At 39.5% G+C, this 22,558-nt stretch overlaps 1 protein-coding gene across 1 annotated transcript; it reads right to left on the minus strand.

Moving 5' to 3' along the window:
• Window positions 1-82: 82 nt before the first annotated feature.
• On the minus strand, window positions 83-20,589 carry cdh15 (cadherin 15, type 1, M-cadherin (myotubule)). Its single transcript, XM_084936081.1, has 14 exons — window positions 20,430-20,589; window positions 11,812-11,979; window positions 10,469-10,624; window positions 9,785-9,929; window positions 9,381-9,562; window positions 9,178-9,306; window positions 8,885-9,067; window positions 4,165-4,409; window positions 3,928-4,064; window positions 3,568-3,798; window positions 3,231-3,470; window positions 2,704-2,852; window positions 2,360-2,554; window positions 83-912 (listed from the first exon to the last, which is right to left on the minus strand). Exons 1-14 carry the CDS (start codon window positions 20,478-20,480, stop codon window positions 712-714), a joined length of 2,412 nt encoding a protein of 803 aa, XP_084792207.1. The 5' UTR covers window positions 20,481-20,589; the 3' UTR covers window positions 83-711.
• Window positions 20,590-22,558: the final 1,969 nt, after the last annotated feature.

The following is a 22,558-nucleotide window of genomic DNA, read 5'->3' on the forward strand; positions in this document are numbered from 1 at the left end:
GGAACATCTAATATTAATGGTATGTATTGATGATGATAATGATAATAATGATAATAATGATAAGAAACACAGTAAAAAGGTTCTGATTTATTCATTAGACACGGGTAGAATCGAATTTAATCAGCATATATGTAAAAAAGAGTAATTACAGAATATTTTATGGTTCAGTATGTTTTGTGTTGACATGGTTTCCAAAAAGATTAACAGATGCTGGAATGAAGGATCAGTCACCAAAAAAGGCAAATTAATATGCAAGAAAATTAGTCTTATAAAATAATCACGTATACAAAAACAAGAACATATTTAAAATCTCAGGCTTGTATGAGTCATTACTGAGCCATCCAAGAATGAGAGCAAACAACGCCAGACATGGACACACATTTTAACACATTTTCTTCCCTGTAGCATGCACACCTCGTGACTGATCATTTCAACTCAAATTTCTCACTGTCTCACTTTCTTTTCCTGAGCTAACCACAAAACTTAGCAGTGAGCCCTTTTGTCAGTGTGTCCACTAAAACATGAGGCACATTAGATCTAAGGCCTGTGCTTTTACAGCATTCGTTTTACCTGGACAAACTTTAAATCTTGCTCTGGACATTTCAAATGTGCCCAGAAAGAAAAAAAACAAACAAACCTCCAAAGGCATGATCTGTGTCCTGAACTGCTTGTGAATCACACAGGCATTCTTTCTGTGGGATACTGTTCACCCTAACGCGGGTCATACATGTTGGCAAGTTTCTTAAAGCGTGGTCCCCAGTCATTAAGGTAGTCGTAATCCTGATCTCCATCAGAGCTACCCGAAGCAATAGAGCTGAGGCTTCCTGCAAGTGAGCCATCTCCTTCATAGTCATATATGAGGGCGGTGTCGTATGGAGGCACATTTGGATCATGGTCAGCAGCTTCCAGGCCCTGAGGAAAGAAAATGTTTCTTAGCTGATTAGGGTAAATAAAAAAAGGCTATGGGAATGCTGTTTAACCTGTAAATGGGAGATATATATAGCTGGGCATCATCTGCATAGAAGTGCAGTGTTTTCTAATAATAGTGCCTAAACGTAAAATATAAATAGTATTGGTGCTACTACAGAACCCTGTGTGACAAAGACTTCCCATTTACGTGCTCAAATTGGAATCTATTAGATGGCTACAGCTCAAACCACTGCAGGACATTTCATTTAATACCAACAGTGTGTTCTAATCTCTGCTGTAAATGATTGTGTCAACAGTGTAAAATGATGCACTGAGGTCTAACGAAACAAGCACAGAAATGGGGCCAATGTCAGAGTCCATAAGAAGATCATTTGTCACCTTCAGTAGTGATGCACTGTAAATCCTGGTTTAAACTCTTTAAATAAACCATTCCTCTGCAGATGATCATGTAGTTGTTTTACAACTACGCTTTCAAGAATGTTTGAAATAGCAGCATAGTTGGAGATTAGTTGGTTTATAATCAGCTACTATAGTTAGGCCAAGTAAAGGCTTTTTAAGTAGTGGTTTATTTACAGACACTTTAAAGCCTGCAGATTTCAATTCAGTTTTATGTATATAGCACCAACTGAGTACGACAGTTACCTCAAGACACTTTATATTGTTTGATAAAGACCCTACAATAATAGACAAAAACCCCAACAATCAGACGACCCCCTATAAGCAAGCCCTTGGCAATTAGTGACAAAAAAGTAAGACGTCCTAGCTAACCCTGTCAAACCTCTCGAATTTGTTATTTTCTCTTTCAGATGAGCAGCAATATCCAGTGTCTGCATTGTGTTGGCACATGGCAGTGAAGAAAACAATAAAGAAGGAAGCACTTAAAATTTCATTACAGCACTTTCAGACAGATATCTGCTGTACTGAAATTGTTTTTCCAGTGTAATCCATTAGTGTGAAATTAAATGTTATTAAGAAATGGTCAGACAATAAAGGGTTTTGGGGGAAAAGCATTAGCCTTAAGCAGAGATGAGAAGCAGGGTGAAAAGCAGGTTCCTATACAGGAACACTCTCAAAGGAAAAAACATAACTATAAAGTAGATAATAATCATCTACTTTAAGCTTGAAACTTACTTTAAAACTCGTGAAATTCACCCTTGAGTGTATGAGTCTTTCTGTGCTGTCCTCCATTTAAAATATGGACATGCCTTTATGATTACACATGTAAACATAAGAAAACATGCACAATCCAAATTTAGTTGTGCTGTGTTTGGTTGTCATTTAGAATACCTGTTAGTAACTTCATTAGTAAGAGTTTTGAAATCTAATGATGCATGTTTTATTTTATGTAGATTTGATTGAGTTTTTGCTTCAAGAGCAAGTTTTTCTTTTATTTATTGTGTTAAATAAATAAATGGTAGGAGCCTCTCACGTCATTAATGTAGTCCTCGATGTCAGTAGGATCTGCAGGAGGCCTCCGTGGGTAGGTGGGTGATGGAAGGTTATGTGGGGCGTCCTTTCTAAGGGGCTGCTTCCCTCGAGGAGGAATTCCAGACCCTGGGTAAAAGGACCCCGGGGTGGGGGGTGCATCATGGGGATTCCACAGCAGGTCAATATTAAAGGCGTTCTGCATTGTGAGAGAAAGAAGTCAGACACACTCAAACCATCAGTTACAATGAAATATTATTAACATTCAATTACATTACAAAGAGTAAGACTGTCTTCTGTTCATGTGCCACTGTTTACATGGTCTCCCAACCCGTGTTTTAGCCTTACCTCATCCTCCTCGCCTCCACCTTGCTCATCATAGTTGAAGACATTGTCACGTATGTCGTCTTCAGATTCCCCGATGAGCAGTCCTGTTCCTTTCTTGATGTGGTGGCGTCTTCCACAGGCGGTCAGAGCAACAGCCAGGAGGAGAAGCACTGCAAAAATGAATGTATTAATGTTTATCTGATTATTCATTATCAGTGTTTTTTGTATCTACTTTTTTTCTTACATTTTGCTTCAAACATAAATGGTCAGTTAACTAATCTAATTATTGCAGCTTTATTTTGTTAATGCATGCTGGGATTTGGATACATGTTTTGCCTGTTATTCTCCTGGCTGGATCATAAGTCTTTGCGATTATGTGTGCACTAAACTGCATGCAAAGCAAGTCACTTATTGCAGGTTTTAACCTATTGTGGCAAACTTTTTCACTAAAGCAGCAATATGGATATGGATTATTTTGCACGAATAACCCAACCATCTTGCTAAATCTTTTTGCTTTAAACATTTATTGAAAGGCTGAAATTACTTACACAGCAGGAGTGCAGTGCTCGCCGCAATGATAATGAGTGCGATGAAGTTGATTCCCACACTGGAGCCTAAGATTGCCCCTGCCTCAGACTTGCAGTCTCTGAAGGAGTCACAGAGACAAACAGTGACATTGACCTGAGCCTCAGCACTCAGAGCTGGGCTGCCGGAGTCCGATACCAGCACCATGACGGCATAGTCTCTGACCTCCAGGTCTACAAGCGGCTGAAGCATGGCATGAGTATCTAAAAAAAAAGAACATTTAAAAAGAAAATGAGAGGAAATAAGATTTGCAAGCTCCTAAGTGAACGACCATTAATTCTGCTTCTTGTTGCTCTTTACCATTTACTTGAGTGATGGTCCAGTTGGCTGACAGATCGTCAGGTATTTGAAAGAGGAAGGGTGCAGCTTGCGGAGGAAGGTCTTCATCTACAGCAGTCAGAAGCAAACCTTTACGTGACCTGCTGCCGCCTCTGCATACAAAGCCAGTCAGGGGGAAAACCTGAGGAGGGAAGTCATTCGTCTCTTTGAGTGTAATCGCCACTGTAGCAGTGGCTGAAACACCACCAGCATCTATGCAAGAAAAGATAAATACACAATGTGTAAATCAATAGCAAAACAATTTCGCATTTTATGAATCAGCTTTGAATGTACATTGATTTTTTTTTATGCTAAAAGTCTAGAATGAGTAGACGTGCTGACCTATAACCTTCACAGCAGCAGTGTAGATACTGTTTTTCACATGTGGAGATCTCATGTTAAACTTCCTCTTTGCTGTAATGTCTCCTGTATCTCTGTTGATGTCCAGCCAACTCTCAGGATCTCTGCTAATCTCATACCTATCATACAGACAGCAGAGGAAATTATCCCGTGGTCGCATATTTATTTATTTATTTTAGGAAATAGGAAAGCATCTCTTGTTTCACTGCCATATCATACCTCAGATCAGAATTATCAGGGTCAAAGGCAATATTACTTTTCAGTAATGTGCCAGGTTCCACAGACTCGGGGACCTCAATCTGTATGGGCTCCTCTCTGAAACGTGGGGCTTCATTCTCATTCACAACGGTGACCGTAACTGTGGCAGTGCTCAAAGTCAGCCTGGAAGCCTTGCTGCTCGGAGGATTAAGATTTTCCACCGTCAAAACCAGGCGGTATTCGCTCTGCGCTTCATAATCCAGGGGCTGCAATACAGAACAGCAGAGACTTAAAGTATAAATAAACTAAAACAACAAATTCAGTCATCTCATGTAATCTGAAACAGGATTTAACATCTGATGGGAAACACAGGTCTATATTTACAAAGTATGTTTTTTAAGAAAAATGAAAAACACACACAAATGTACGTGAATGTAGCAAATTTAAATTAAAACTCATATGTGGAAAATTAATATGAATTTTTTCTTTAATTTGTCAGAAGGTTCAGTAAATATATTAAATTTTCTGGAAATTATTTCATGGTTCAGGCTTTAAAGCAGGGGTGTCAACATAAGGCCTGGGGGCCAGAATCAGTCTGGCAACACTCCAATCTGGCCCACTGAAAGGCTTCAGAAAATGTGGAGGAATGCATAGATTTTCACTTTTTTCCCCTGTAGACCTCTCCATCACCATTCATAGCATAGGAAAGTAAACTAAAAGATAAACAATTAAATGACGGAAAAGTTCCTGTTTTAAACCATCAACTGAAACATTTGTCTGGGCAATGAACTATCAGAATTTTTAGCATAATTTTCCACATTTATCATGTAGAAAAACAGAGGCTTATTGATAAAACTGTTCTTCTTTTCTTCATGTTAAGACTTCTCAGGGACTAAATGTGTACCTAAATGTCTTTACACTTATACAGAGTAGAGTTTGACTTCTCTGGCCCACTTCAGATCGAGTCTAAATGTAAAATTACATCTCTGCTTTAAAGTGGATCTGAGCACAATGTAGTTTGAATACGTTCCACTAGATGGTGGTGTTTGATTGAGTATGACGGTCTCAAAGGCCATGTAGATTTAAAGGGTGATGTCACTTGTTTATGTCAGTATTTTTGAGCATGCGATTTACATTACCTGGAGCAATGCAAATAGATCTCTACAATCCAGAATTGATTTGTGGTTAATATCTTCTTCATGTTTACATTTTGTTTCAGAATCTTCTCATGATTTTGCTCCAGTAACTGATCACAAATTGATCACAATTCACTTAGTTGGCAATAAACAAAGTCAAAGTAAACTACGTGGTTTTTGGAAGCGAAATAATAATTTATTGAATGATGATACATTTTGTAGTATAGTGGAAAAAACGGCAGAACAGATATTCGGGGATACCAATATGAATCACACACTAAAATGGGAATTTTTCAAATTCAAGGTAAGGGAAGCGAAAATAAGGCGAAGCAAAGAAATTAAAAAAAGAAATGACACTAAACAAATCAGTATTATGAATGAATTAAACATATTAATGAAGAAAGATGCTCTATCAGATGATGAAGAAATTAAATTGAAAAGACTAAAGGAAGAAATAGATAATGCATATATTAACATGGCTAAAGGGGCTTTTATAAGGTCCAAAGCAAAATGGCTAAAACTAGGTGAAAGAAATTCTAGTTACTTTTTTGCTCTTGAGAAACGAAACCAAAGAAGAAACAATATATCTGCTCTTAAGATTGATAATAACATAACCACTAATTATTTAGATATCTCAAAACATGTTGGTTCATTCTACAAAGATATATACAAATCAAATTGTAATATCAATAATTGTGATAGATTTATCGAGTCAGTTAAAAATTTTGCACCAACTATCTCAGAAAACTTTAAAACGAATTGTGAACGTCCCATAACAAAATCAGAAATTTCAGAGGCAATTCGATCAATGAAAAAGGGCAAATCTCCAGGTAATGATGGTTTGTCAGTGGAATTTTATTTACAGTTCTGGGATATCATTGTTGATCCTTTATTAGAATTATTTAAGGAATGCCTTGATGGAAAAGAAATGTCCACAAGCATGAAACAGGGTATTATAACTTTAATTCCTAAACCTGATAAAGATCTTCTTGTTATAGAAAATTGGAGACCTATCACGCTTTTGAACATAGATTATAAGATCATCTCATTGGTCTATGCCAAAAGATTAAAGAAAAATCTTGATGAGATCATAGCTGAAACGCAAACCGGATTTATGACCAACCGCCATATCAGTTCAAACATAAGGCTTATTTTTGACCTATTAGACTACTCTGACAATATAGATGATGATTCCCTTATTGTGTTTCTTGATTTTTATAAAGCTTTCGATATGGTAGAACATTATTTCTTATTTAAAGCACTCAAAACCTTTGGTTTTGGTCCAAACTTTGTGTCAACTATCGAAATGTTTTATAAATATATTGACAGTTGTGCTATACTATATCCAAATACTACTAAAAGATTTCCAGTCATGAGATCTGTTCGCCAGGGTTGCCCAATTTCACCCTTTTTATTTTTGATTGTGGCTGAACTACTTTCATTACACATTTTAAATAGCCCAGTCATTAAAGGTTTATCTATTTTTGGTAAAGATATCAGAGTGACTCAACTAGCAGATGACACCGTTTTATTCTTAAAAAACAAAGATCAGATTGAAAATGCTATTTCATTAATAAATGATTTCTCAATTGCCTCTGGATTAAAACTAAATAAATCTAAATGTGAAATTTTAAGTTTGTACCAATCAAATGTCAAATCCTTATACAATATTCCTGTCAAAAACTGTGTTAGATACCTTGGTATTCATGTCTGTAAGAATGACACAGAGCGTCAACAACTCAACTTTTCTCCCAGGATGGAAAAAACTAAAACTATACTGAACTTATGGCTCCAAAGAGACCTATCAATTTTTGGTAGAATCCTTTTGACTAAAGCTGAAGGTGTTTCCAGATTTGTGTATCCAGCCCTTTCCCTTAATGTGTATGATTCCACATGTAAAAATGTTAATAACTTATTTGTTAACTTTGTATGGAAGAATAAGCACCATCATCTAAAAAAATCATTGCTTTGTGGCCCTAAAGATAAAGGTGGTTTTGGCCTTCTGGACTTCATGGACCTGAACTATACATTTAAGGTGAAATGGCTAAAAGAATGCTTAAAATCTCCTGGATCATTATGGCATTTCATTCCACATAACATTTTTAGAAATGTTGGAGGTTTACACTTCCTATTGTCTTGTAATTACAGTATATCGAAGTTACCAGTTAAAATGTCTGAATTTTATCAACAGGCATTGTTGGCTTGGAAATTATGTTATTCACATAACTTTTCTCCACATAGATCTATTATCTGGAATAACGAATGTATTACTAAGAGGAACAAATCACTATATTTGCAGAATTGGATTGATAAAAATATAATCTATTTAAAAGACTTATTTGACTCTGAAGGCCAGCTACTTAGTTACAATGACTTTATTACAGAAAAAACATTCCCTATCAAATTTAAAGATTTTAGCTCTGTAATAAAGTCCGTTCCCAGCGGACTGACTGAGTTGATGAAAAGCTACAAAAAACAGAACACACCACATGCATCCGTTAACATTCTTTATATAAATGGTATTGATCTCTTAAGCAAAAAATGCACCAATAAACATATTAGAGAATGTTTGTATAATGCGAAGAAAATAACTCCAAGAGGGAAGTTTTTTTGGAATGCTATTTTTGATAATATCAACTGGGATAAAGCGTGGCTTGTTCCTTTTAGATTTTGTATTACAAACAAAGTTAGAGAATTACATTTGAAAATATTACATAACATATATCCATCCAACACGTACGTTTCAAGATTCTGTGACATTGATAGAAAATGTACCTTTTGTAAAACTGAACTTGAAAGTGTTACTCATTTGTTTTATGGCTGTTCATATAGTGCTACATTTTGGAGAGAGCTTGAAAATTATATACTGTGCAAGACAACATACGAAATCAAAATTGAAGGGAAGAACATTATCACTTATTTTGAAACTAAAGAAAAAAAAGTGCCATTGTCAATCTTTATATCTTATTAGGGAAATTCCATATACATAAATGTAAATTTCAAAACTCAACCCCATCATTTAATTTGTTTTTGATTGAAATTGAATATTACTTAAACTCTCTTAAATTAACTTCCAATAAAAAAGGTTTATCATTGATTGAAATTCATTCAGAAATGTTTAACGAATGAGCTGTCACAACTTTCAAGTACAAAGTTGTTATGAAGTCTGTCACATTCCCCCCCCTTTTTTTCTTTTTTTCTTTTCTTTTTTTCCCCTTTATTTATTTATCCTTCTTATTTCATTGCACTGTATATTGTTACTCTTATTTGCCTTGTATGTCTACTGTACAAACTGAACTGGAATGACTGACTGTTCGCTTTATAATTTCAATAAAGTTTGAAAAAAAAAAGCATGCGATTTACAACAATCCTGGACACCAGAAAGATCTTCTTGTCATGTCATTTTTTTCTATTATTGCTATTTTTCTATTCTATTACAGCTATTGCTGTATAAATTATTAATGATTAAATTATCAAATTTATGTAAGTCCCCAACTTTTACCTGTTTAATAATGTTCAATATTTAATAAAGAACCACATTGTTGTCCCTGTTTCTGTGAATGCTTTGGAAACATTCCCTCCTCCCTCCCCCTCCCCGGCTTTACCTTCGCCACTGTGAGGACCCCCTGGTTGGTGATGGGATCAGTACGGACAGCAAAGTTTCCTCTGTAGTCATTTAAAATGAAGTATCTGGCCTTCCAGTTTTTCGTTCCAGTATCGTCTCTGTCTGTCACATTCACTCGTCCGAGCTCGTAGTCGTTCCTGTTCTCCACCGCTGTCATGCTGTACTACACGCGCCACAAACAGAAAAGAAATCACCGATCATGATAACAAATTGAAGTGACAGGTTAGATCCTAAAATTACGGAAAGTATTTTCCTGAGACTTCTGAGACTTACTGAGTCAGGGCTGAACTGTGGTGCGTGGTTGTTGATGTCAGAAACATGTATGGTTGCCACACCTTCACTTGTTAGTCCCATGCCCCCCATATCAGCCACCTGTAGTTTTAACCTGAATTCTTTCACCACCTACGGGACGCAATACAGCACGTTAGTGAAATAAAAGCATTATGATGCTCTGCAAAAGCCCTCCTCCTGTTTACCTCTCTGTCCAGGCCTACATCTCTTGTGTAGATGGCACCTGTCTCATTGTTGATGCCAAACATGATCTTGGTAATGGCGTTGGGAGGAATGCTCTCCTGGCCAATGATGGAGTAGCTCAGAACAGCGTTTTCTGTCATTGGGTCGTCTGCATCTGTGGCTGTCACTGTCATTACTGATGTGCCTGTCGTGAATGATTGAGAGCTCAGGTCAGCGGGACAGATCTCATAAAGTCCCTCAAAAGATCCATCAGAGTGGATCACGGATGTGTGGCGTTGGTGCTGAGACTGCAGGACTTCATTGAGAAAATGTCCAACTTTACAAAATACCGTGCCTTTAAAATGGACTATTAGGTGAAAAAAATAGTTTGCTTGTTATTGTCTAAATGGGTCATATATGTGTGTACCTGGGACTGAGAACTCAGAGACAGTGCCCACAAACGGGCTGTGAATGAAGACAGGTCTATTGTCATTCTGATCCAGCACTAATATCTCTATGGTGGTCGGATTCTCCAGTCGCTCTCCACTGGGGGACAACGCGAAGGCTTTAAGCTACACACGCACACACACACAATACAAATACAACAGAAAATGTGTTAGAATCAAATATCACTGTGCTTGCCACAAACATCCAACTATGGAAGCACGATCGGCAGAGCAAAGTTGAAAATTGAACTTGAATTGAACTTATTTTCTCAGAAGTTTTAAATTTTGACTTATACATGGTTGTTTTTTTTCCAGTGGCAGAAACAATCTTCCATATCCAGCAATCCCCTCAAGGTGTCTTTAGACTTTTACATTATCTGAACACAACATGTGTTGGCAGAAAGAAAAGAGCAGGATGTTTGGGTCAGGGTTACATCACAAGTCATATGATCTCAAACATTCAGAAGTCCTTCCCGAGATGCTCATAAAGATCCCTGGAAAGCTGACCTCTGGCTTTGCTTTGTTTTGCTTTTTCCTGTCTGCTTTAAGGCAGAAACACGCTCTGGAACACACAGGAGCTCTTAAACAGCACGTTGTAGCTTGTGTAAGTGAGCACTTCTGGCGACCTGTGCTTTAAAACTTAACTCCCATAAACGCAGTCTTACCGTGAAGCTGCTGTACTTCTCTCTGTCCAGTGGCCGCTTGCTCCTGATCACCCCTGTCTTGTCATCAATCTCAAACAGGTTCTTGGGCTCCTGGTCAACCCCCTGTCCCTCTAACTTGTAGATTACCTCACCGGTGAAGATTTTGTCAGATTTGATCTGGACAGAAAGATTAGAGAAAGTTGATGATCATCAAAAACTTCAAATGAGTCACTTTGTGGACAATTAGGGCCGTGAGACTAATTAATACAACAAGTTTGTATTTTTTTTTTAATGTAATAATTTTTCTATAAAAATGGCTATTTCTCAGTGTAAGGTATGATTTGTACATTTAGGTCATGGGAAGTCTGCAACAACGGCTCTATGTTGTGTGTAATATGTTTGAATGAAATTTACAATCAGTGTTGTTCAATATTAAAGAAATCTGCTTAATAGGATTCAGTCCTCACTAATTAACACAATTAGCATGGTGTGGTCTTTGGAAGGAAGTCACCAAACTCTTTATTTACTGCACCTGCAAAAGTTAGCACCTTGTTGGGAAATCTGTACAAAGCCTATGAGTGTGCAGTGCCCCTCAGTTTCTCAGATGTCATTATGCCTGGTTTCAAAACAATAAGCAAATGTCTTCATGAATGAAGCTTATATATATATATAAATAAATTCAGTCAAGATGCTCTGTATTCCCTCATCTGCATTGCATTGCTGGGTGTGGTGGGGGTTCCTTGGGCTCCTAGTCTCTTTTTTACTCCCCCCCTGCTTTTCCCACGGTGTCGTCATCACCCTGGCCCAATTATTTTCTTGTCTGCCTTTTGCAAGCCAGTCAGCCTCAGGCCCATGTGCTTCAAACCTCACTCTCATCCGTGCAACCCCCATCCTCCCCCAATCCACCGCTTCCGTGCCAGATAGAGTTTCTCGTTCAAATCTCCACCTGCTTCACCTCTGCTAACACCAGTGTCTGGACTCTGGAGGGTTCTGTTCTACTTCCTACACTGCTTTGCTATGTTCACTTCTGATCATCAAAAAGTTTATTACTCAAACTTTATATTTCAATAAATCACAAATCATGTTCAGTTCTTCAAATGCTCTTTGATGTCACCATGGTTACTACCTGGATGTTTATATTCAGTGTATAATTAGTAAAAATAGATTTTTTTATATGGAATATGGATTTATATTTATTAATGACCATGCCAAATAGGCCTGTAACAAAAACATGAAAAGCGGTCCGGTGCTTGATTTTGCATGAAAACCACAGACCTGGCAACCCACGAGAGAAGATGAAGAAGAAAAAGAAGAAGACGAATGCAGTGATGAATCGATGTGAAAAGTTTTAATTTGGCATTTACCTGGACAAGGTCTTCAGGAATCTGCTTGCTATTCTCTGACACTCTGATTGGAGGAATGATCCAGTCCCTCTTTACTCTGATCAGCCCTTTGCCTCGACTTCTCCATGGGTGGAGGACCTGAGGATGCAACCCTTTCTCACTATGGCGAGGTTCTGCAGAGCTCCACACCTGGAGGAGGAAAAAAAATTACAGCATGAAACTCACTGGAAAATGAAGTTAGACATTAACCACACACACACACACACACACAGACACACACTGCTTCCTACTACTGAGCTGTAATGGAGTTATAATGTGCAGCAGTCAGTGAGATCACATGTAAGTCACCTTCATGGAATACACACATTATATCATTACATTTGCAGCTGTTTAAATCAATGTTGAGTGTCTTCCTCAGAGCTCTAACGCTCCCTGTGGCCTGATGGAATGGCAGCGTAGAGCCGAGGCCATCTGTGATGTAGAGTCTGTGGGATTGTCTGGGGGCTGAAGGGGAGCAGGGCCGCAGATTCAGGTTACACCCACTAACATGTCATTGTCCTTTGATCTGGGTGCAAATTCATCTCAGGACGAGGAAACAAAAACAGTCCTGCTCATTTCACAGGCTCTCCTTCAGCACATTGCTCGTCCTGATTGTGTACGCCCCAAAACACCCACACACACATTACATGCGAGCAGCCCACTCACACAACAGCTGTCGACTATGGATTTAGATCCTGTGCTTTCCCACCCGCATTCCTGCTCACACTCACAAATTCCCCTTTATGCTCAGCTCTGCACCTGACTGGGAGTTTGGGGTCACCTTACGGATCTGTTCGGCTGTAGGAATTCCACAGACACGCTCATATACATGATTCCCCCCCACTCATATATGCACACACAGAGAGACTGACATACATGCATGTGCAGAGACCAAACACCCACCCCCGCATAAGCTTATATACACATTTCCGTAAGTTGCTTCCTGCTTCTCTCTGGGATTTGACTGTTCTCAGGATTACTCCTCATATGTTTAAGAGCTCAGAGGCTCGACCCACAAGACCAGAAATAAATGCAGATCTATCAGCTATGCAAAAGGCTTTCTCATATATCTCTCTTTGCATTTACACACATGCAGCACATGTCTAACTATTAATTGTTAACCTATTTCATGAAAGTTTTATAGGGTGTGTAAATATGCTGAGTAATGGATAAAGAAAATTGTGAATATTTTTTAAACGGGCTGTGAGCCCATCCTGTCTCTAGGGTGAGTGATCTGCTATACTGATCCTCTGGTATGCTGCTGGGACAGTGAATGGAGGAATGGCAGCCACTGCTGGCATCTGCAGGTCGAGTCAGAGGGCAGGCTAATCTTAGACCGTTCTATATTCCCAACGCCTGGATACCTATTTAACTTTTCGTAGCCATCAACATCTACACACTGGCAAAGATGTTTACACTCAGATTCCAGCAGTGCGTGTCACCCACACCAAATCGCTTTGATAGTTATCTCCTTTCATACTAAAGACTTCCGATATATGAACTCACAAACTTCTACAGGCATAGCACACATACTGCATTGTTGGTTAATCTTAAAATCAACAACAGCTGCATCACAGTTGCTCCCCTCCTCTCCAAATACAGAACTTTCTAATTTTGTCCGAATTGGTCACATTTAAGAATGCACACACAGCCAGTTGCAGTGAAGTCAGTAACAATGCAAGTTCATGCAACTGAAAAACTTTGCAGAGCTCATCTCGTCTGCTTTATTTAAAAGACTGAAAACAGGTTTGTTGGACAAAGAAACGATTTTTGTAGCTTTTCCTCTGTCAGGAACCTGCTTACTTTTCTCTAACACTCCACTATGGTGGTGGTCTGCGTGCAAACCCAGTATATTTTAAATAAAGCAAGAAATATGTGATTGAAGTGCAGACTTCCAGCTTTGATTCAAGGGTTTTAAATTTATTCATCAACCATCAATTTTCTTCCGCTTAAATGCAAAAACTGAAGATAATGCACTCTCAGCAAGAGCATGCAAACGCCACAAAGAAAAGCCTCGACCAGATGAATGAACTTATTAACTGTGTAGGAGAGGGTTATCAAAGATAAGGCCTAAGGGCTAAAATTGTCCTGCCAAAGACTCCAATCTGGCCTGCTGGATAGCAGTGGAAAATGTGAAGGAGGACTTTTAACTGTACTTTTAAAGTTTTACAACTTTTCCAGCTGATAAAAATCTTCTCCATGGCCTTTTACACTAAACCAAAGTAATTAAGGTAAACTTTTTAGTTACTTAAATACCTATAGTATTAGAAGTACAGTTAGTATGTTAGTTAAGCTTCTTGACTGACAGAAAGGGGCGTGTCAGTGGGCCGACCCACTGAAGATCTAAGTTGGCTGTAGGTGGCCCATGATGTAAATGAGTAGGACCTACAGCCATTTTAATACCGTATCTTCCATTTCCCTTTTAGAGGCTTGAAATTTTAAAATATGAGGCCCATAGATGAGATGTGTAAGTAACACATGTCATAGGCTAAAAAAAAACCCCAACAACAACAAAAAAAACAAAAACAAATCTATAGAAAAAGCGACTGATTCATTCTTTTAAAAAAATGAATGCACTGAGAAGCTCAGCAACACAAAAACACCAGACAAATCAGAGAAGACAGTTAAAGTGGATGATGATGGGGTTATTTCCATGGTGAAGAAAACACCATCACAACATCAGCAACAAGAGGTTTTCAAACATGAACCCCTGAAAGACAGTTAACCACACCTGATAACAAATCGACATTTAACTTTTTCTTTCTTTGTTTCTCTTTTTAAACACTCTGAATCACTGACTTGTCCCATTGCTTCAACTTAAGATGAGGCTGTGTTTTGGAAGACAGTGTCTCCATCAGCACTGTTAAAATGCTTTTACCAGACCGAAATGCGGCAGCACCAAAGTGTCGTGTTACCAATTAGACCGGCGAGTGCCTCTCCTGACAGGCTGAGCGATGACACCACACACAGATTAACTGTTTTTAGAGGCTTTTCCCAGATACTTTTACAGCTTGGCCTTTCACCTCAGACCCTCACAGGACCACAGACGCCTCGTTTGGGGACGACATGGCTTCACAGCAAGAACCAATAAGCACTCTAAGGAGTCTTTAACAGGTTCGAGAAAGTTTGACTCTAACTCACTGATGCCGGCTTCGGAGAAAAAAGCATACCATCACACTGTGAAGAGTACTGAAATACTGTGAAGCAAGAGATGGATATGTGTTATGTTGCATGTGGTAAGTTCCACTGGGGGAAAATCTATTAGGTTTTCTGTTGCACATAACGTTTTCTAAGTGATGTAATTTGCAGTAAAAACTAACTTTCTTAAATTACTTTAATACTTACTTAGTATTAAAAGAAAAGATACGCAGACACATATCTGTTCCATCCAAACACAATGTCAGGCATGCATACCAGCAATTCATCATGAGGCGATTACTGTAAAACTACTGCCACTATTGTCAACCCTGCAAATGCACTCAATCTGAGACATTCCTTCACAGAGCCCTCTGAGCTGTCCACCTTCCAAGTACTGTTTCTGTTACAAATGCATTATTTGTTGGACATGAGCCACTCTCTGCAGGGCATGCCTGTTACAAAAAAGGTAATGGAAATGTATGCCACAGGTTTTTTCACACAATATGGGAGTCATCTGAAATATTCTGTAAAGTAGAGACACCAGTTACAAGGTGTAAAATAGTGAAGGATAACAGGGAGAGATTAAAAGCAAAAGTAAGGCTTTTTATTGATGAAGTCTTGTCCCTGACAATTCACCGTGTCTGTAGTGAAGTCTGCACCTCTGTTTATCCATGTACTAAATCTCTATCAGCCAGAGTATCTTCTTTCTGCATGCGTTTGTGTAACAGTCGCACAAATAGCTCAAGAAAACACTGAGTGTTTGAGAAGCCACGCCTGCAGCATACCAGGGAGTCACCCCGGCCACAGGCTAGAGGTCACACAGGTGTCCCTCAGGTCACTTCTGTTACCGGACCTCAAGCACAGACTCTCGACCGCTCAGCCATCAGCAGTACTGATCCCACAGCTCCACTCTTTGCTAAGTCATGATTGCCTGACATGGGCATATACACCCTATTTATGGTGGCACAACAAGAGCGCCTCCCCCTTAGAACAGATGTCTGAGCTTTAGGAATGCAATGCAAGGCTGTAAAATTCAGCTAAAAGTAGATTTGTTAGGGGCAAAAATAAGCATGGAGTTACTAAATAATAAAATTAAACAACGTGATCTGTGAAGTTTTGGGTTATATTAAAGTGGCCAGTACAATTATTGTACTGGTCACTTTACAATCATCCACACAGAACTTCACACTCAGACTGCAGGCTTACTTGTGGTTCCTAAGATAAAAGTAGAATAGGAGGCAGAGCGTTCAGCCATGGACCCAGCTCCCAGGTTGGATTCAGGAGATTCAGGAAACAGACACCCTCTCTACTTTTAAGATTAGACTTAAAACTTTCCACTCTGATAAAGCTTATAGTTAGGGCTCGATCAGATGACCAAGAATCCTCCCTGAGTTATGCTGCATCAGGTCCAGGCTGCTAGGAACCACTCTGCATTTAATCATTAGTTATTAATAATCTCAGGCTCGACCACAGCATGTCTTTTGTCCTGTGCTCCTCCTCTCATCCCCAAAAAATCATGGCAGATGGCTGCCCCTCCCTGACCCTGTTAAAAGGGAGTTTTTCCTTCCCACTGTTGCCAAGTGCTTGCTCATAGGGGGTTGTGTGATCACAGTCTTTACCTTTAATATAAAGCACCTTGAGGCCTTTAGTAAAGAAAATGCATTGTACAAATTCTATTAACTGGAATATATAAAACAACAAAAACAGTCTATTCATCCTCAAGACCTCTTAGACTCATTGGAGGTGGAAGCATCACTGTAAGCTTATACTGTTGGGAAATATGTGATTAAAACCTACTTAGTGGAAATTTAAAGTTTCCAGGAATAAAAAAACATTATGCAAGATAATAGTCTTGGGCTTGAATTATTCACAATATAACAGCCACTAAATTCAGGAACATCAAAACAAGGAAACTCAAAGTAATAATTCTCATGAAAAAGAAGTTATGACAGTATTTAACAAACTATACTCAGTAGTAAAGTCTTTAGCAGTTTTCAAGAAATGCTGTATGCGTCCAAGTCATTTGGATGTCCTTTTAACATCTCTGTATGTGTTAATTTACGATTTCACCAGGGATACAAATGGTCCATGGTAGAAACCCATCATAGCACTGCTGCTGAGTTATTCTTGAGGGTGCGTGAGTATATGTATGACCTCTAAATTACCAACTGTCACCACATGGCTTTCCACGTCTCAGTCTGTAAGAAAGAGGCAACACAAAGAAAAGGAAATTGACTTTACTGCTTAGCTGAATCTTTTTTTTATGAAATTGAAATTGTATTTTGTACCCTTTGCTCTTTCTGAAACTCTAGCTAGCGCAAACAGCTTGCGGGTATCCACACCCAGCAGGACCTGTGATTCAGATCCTCTGACTGATTGTTTCCGATGAGTGAGACCTCAGCGCCAGCTGGCCAGCCGCTCCACACTCTTGATTTGTACCCGATTTCATGGTCCAGATGCGACGCACTCCTCTTTCCGCAAGGGGGGATTACAGAGCGGGACAAATGGCATCACATATGCATCTGGGAACAGCTGTGGCTGTTGCCCTCTCTTCGCCACAGCGTACCCAAAGCAGGCACCAACACGCGAGTTCAAACAGCTTACTGAAAAATTAAAACACAACTGAAAGCTATCAGGTGACACTAGTGAAAGCCTTTGGAGTGGCCTGACAACCGCTGATGGTTCAATTAATTTTACTCTGATTATTTATGTAGCAGAGACCTTGACAAATTTCTTTCACTTATGAAGTGTACACAGAAGAGAAACAATGCCCAAAATGTTTGTGCATTTGCCGAGCGTGTCCATCTGTAACGTCTTAGGACCACTGGCTGGGATTACTTTGAACACATTTCTTTTTCATTCAGATTGAAGATTTGGGGTAAGTTGTTTATATGCTATGTGTGTTAATTCGGTCTGTTGTATACACGTGGCGACTCGCTAAAATAGAACCGTTTGGCATGAGCAAAAATAATGAATACAAGATGCATTTGTCTTCCTTCCTTCCTTCCTTTTATTTTACACCTTTGACTCATTCATCCTAGAAGATGGATGTCTGTTCAGCTCAATCGCTGCTGTAAGATTTGTATTAAAAGATTTTGTATTAAAAACAAGCTGTCTCCGGAAAACTGCCTAAACTTTGAAGCAGGTATTTGTGGAAAGGGCAGAAGTGTGTGTCCAATTACACATTTGCATTTTTACAGCCCTTTTTATGGGTTTTATGCACAGACAGGCAGACATACTCAGGGAGAACGCAGCTAAAGAGTAATCAGTTTGATTTGTTTACGTACTTCTCTTCTGATTGGTTTATGGAATGGTTTACTCCACACATGGGCTTTGCATCAGTTTCATCTTGTTTGCTTTGGTTGAAGGGTTCATACGGTACATTTCTATTGTGTTTGGGCATTTAAACCAATCTTAATCAAAAATCAGTCATTACAGCAGTGCAGAAGAATAATATACTTAGAGTTTCGAGACTCCAAGCTCATCACTCCCCAAAAGTATGATACAAATAAAAATTAGGGATTGATGAGGAAACAACTCCCTAGAGTTTTGAAGTGGATGCTGGGCTGGTGTAGAGGTCTACACAGGAAGTGGCAGCCAGAACAGAAATCTGTATCTGCAATCTTCTTAAACGTTTTACTGAACTGGATTGGTGACATGAGGAGATTGTGACACGTATGAAGGCTTTGGTCCAGTGTTGGAAGCTGCATGGCAAACCACAACATATATCAAATCCGAAATAAGGCAACAGGTATTTGGGAAGTTCTCATATGTGAACAACAATTGCTTACGTTGTAATTGGACCAATACTTATATAGCACCCTTCTACTTAACTCAAAGGAAATTCTACCAAAAGTCGAATTCACTCACTCACACAGTACAGTCCAAAGACATGAGGTTAGGGTTATTGGTCATTCTAAATTGGCCATTGGTGTGAATGTCTCTCTGTGTTAGCCCTGCGTCATACTGGCAACCAGTCCAGGGTGTACCCTGCCTCTCGGCTATGGTAGATGGGACAGGCTCCAGCCCCCCCGTGACCATGGTAAGGATAAGCTGTAGACCATGAAAGAATGATTTTAGCATTGGACACCGACCACTGTACCTACCATAAATCTGCTGCTCTATGTGTGCTAAAAGACAGTTTTCAGAAGAGCCATAAATGATTGCTTTTTTTTAGGTTATATTGTATTATATGGATGTATTACTCTCACTCTGGGACTTGTAACGCCTCCAGTGTTTGAAGGAGCAATGTGATCCCCTATCACCCTCTACTCACAGAGCCTAAGCAGCTGTCTGATATCAGACCTGAGGACTGGGATCCTGAACTGTAAAGGTCACTTCAGTGTTTACTGAGCTTTCAAATCATTTACAGGATTATTTATTTATGTGCATATGAAGAGTTATAAATAAAATGGTTACTGATGTCCTGTGACAAAATAGCTTCCTCCGTAGCCGGTGTCAGTGATTTATCACACGCGTGACCAAAACAGACAATGTATATTATGTCATTATTATTAGTTACCGAATACCCAAATGATCCGAGCAGCAGATCAGAGAAACCGGCGGAAAACATTTTAATAGCTTTATAGGATCAGCCACATTTATAGTGAATTATAAAACATCATGGCAAGACTTCCCTCTCGAAACCTGGGCTGCATTACTACTCCAAACAGAGAAGAGGACTGATGGTGGTTGGAAGGGCTGTGGGCAATAAGTCAGTTTACATTGTCCTCCATTATAGATTTCATAATGGTGTCTGCTGACAGGGGCTACTAATGATGCCATGAGCCCTCTGTACACATCTGGAGTCTCCTGTTCCTCAAAACACTCCATCATTCTCCTCAGACTTGGATGTAATGTTTATATCAGGCCCGATCTCTGATTGCAGAGCCGGTGAATGGTGCGTCTATTGATGAAAATGAGTTACTGCTTGGCCAAGGACATGTTTCAGGTAAAAACATAAACTGTATATTTAAAGAGCAGAGCAGCTAAAGGTCGTCCTCTAAACAAGAGCACGAGCAAGAAGCAGAGAGGTTCTTGGAAGCTGGCCCAGTGTAGATCCGTACAGATTCACACGGTCACAGCCAGTCTAATACATGCGTTCAGTTACTTCTCGCTGATATTTTTATAGCATGCAGAAAGCGGAGCACATGTTCTCCCTCCAATAGCTCAGGCACCTGTGCACTGAGTTTAATATTCACCTCTCAGCATCTGCTACAAAACTGCTATAAGTCAGTGCGACCAGTTTGGATGTTTTTAAAACTGGCTGCCTTTTTAATCAACTACACACACACACACACACACACACACACACACACACACAGACACACACACACACACACACACACACACACACACACACACACACACACAGACACACGTAGCCTAAAGCTCCAATAAATCATGAAAGTTTGTTCATCTCAGTCAACAGGTGGTATGAGGAGACAAAGATTTTTTCTTACCCGACAAACCAACGTAGCGAGCGCGCACACCATCAACATCCGGACCGCCATCCTCAATTCCTACACTCAGAAACTCAGCACAGACAGATCTCTGATGACTGAAAAATCTGAGGTCCACACAAAGAACCGGGCTGCTGAGCGGCTCCCCTGAACAAAACAGGCCTGACTCTCCAACCCTGAAACCCGTCCCTCTCTTCCCTTCTCTCCAACCTCTCTCAGACTGTCTCTCTCTCCCCCTTTTCCTCTCCCAGCATCTGTCTCTCACAGCTCCACCCTGTCCATAGCTGGGGTATGTCTCACAGTCATGGAGTTAGAATTTCAGAAGCAGGCCTCCCATGTATCCCAGCACATGTGCTGTCACTCACAAGTCCAGTGAGAGAGAGAGAGGGAGAGGGAGAGAGGGAGAGGGAGAGAGAGCCAGGGCAGCTGTTAGCGGTGCAGACAGACACTGTGTCTTCACCAGTGAATGAGTTTTAAACACTTCAGAGACACAAAGCAAAAGAAGTGAATGAAAGAAAGACCAGACGGGATGTAAAACAATTAAAAATGCATTATTAGTTCTGTTGCATTAAACTGCAGAACTAATCGCTATGTTGATTCTTTTTAAGCTGATTTCTCCTCTAAAAGTCTTTTTAGTGATTACAGCTTGGAAAAGAGTGAGCCTATAGGAGAGAGAAAGTTGAACCATTTCCAGTTAATCAATCTAATGTAACACCTGCAAATCCACACCTCAATTTTATAAAGCAAGGGTGTCAAACATAAGGCTCGGGGGCCAGAATCAGCATGCCAAAGACTTTGGAAAATGTGAAGGAGGGCTGAGATTTTTAACTATAGCTTTTCCTACTGATGAAGACCTCCTCCACTGCCATTCATGCAACACCAGTGTAATTAAGCAATAGATAAACAATTAAATGGCAAATGTTTTTCCATGAACTACCATAGAAATGTCAGGGTTTTTTTTTACAATGTCTCCACAGTAAAAAAACAAACAAACAAATAAATAAATCTATTAAAAAAACAATTTTATAATTAAAATAACCAAGGCACACTGTTAAAAGTGCACTCCTTTTTCTTATGCTCAGATATTTCAGGGATTAAATGAGACCTTAAGCTTCTTTACACTGACAGGATAGAGGAATTTCATTAGTCTTGCACACTTCAGGTCAAAGTGGGCTGGATGTGGCCCACAGTGCAAAATAAAACGGCTATAAAGGGCAAGTGAAAAGATGACTTTAGTGGAGGATTTCTTCAGAATGTAAAACAAATGTGTTGTCATATGTGTGCAGTGATATAGCATCTGGAAAAACTGTGATGGACACTGCGGAGCTATGACAGCACCAGCGCTGCGTGCGGGCAGATGCAACTCCAGTCAGATCTGTTTCTCACCTTAATGAGATCATGAGGAGGCATTTCATGGATGATGATGCCGTAAAGATTTCAGGCTCTCAACTGCTCAACAGCTCCGACTCAAATATTGTTTCAACACCAGTATTGCTCCACTTACAAATACATCAAAAAACAAACTCTGCACGTCCACCTTCAGTTCCTGTCTTCCTCTTTTCCTCCTGCCTGGCAGCTGTCCGATATATCCACCATCCCTCCTCTGTACATGTCAAAACCATCTCAGCCTTGCCTCTAACTTCATCTCCAAATTGCTCTACCTGAGTTGTCCCTCTGATATACCCATTAATCTTGTCCACCCACTAATGCTTAAAAATATCACATAACTCTTAAAAGCTTGGCTCATTTTTCAAAAAAGTATCTCATAGGTCAGATTGAGCAATTTATATATTGCTTTCCAGAGCCAGGTTTTGGCAATAATAAACACACACGCACAAATGTTGCATTCATAAACATTTATAACTATTTATGTTAGAAGATGAGCTGTTTAAAACTGAAGACAATTCGCTGCTTTGCGGTTCAGTACAAAGGGCGCGTCTGATATGTGCAGCGTTTTCGTGGAACTTCTTCAGCTGAAGAGGTTTCGATTGTGGATAAAATGAAATACTTTCGCAGTTTGTCAGGCTTCAAACTCTAAACTGGTGCTACAGCATCACATGTCTCATGCCAGCAAGCAAGGATCACTTCATTGTAACAGTGAGACAGTATTACTGCATTAACTCATACAC

This window comes from Perissodus microlepis, chromosome 1 (genome assembly GCF_051167445.1).
Source record: "Perissodus microlepis isolate ML-2025 ecotype Zambia chromosome 1, ASM5116744v1, whole genome shotgun sequence".
NCBI classification, from domain to species: domain Eukaryota; kingdom Metazoa; phylum Chordata; class Actinopteri; order Cichliformes; family Cichlidae; genus Perissodus; species Perissodus microlepis.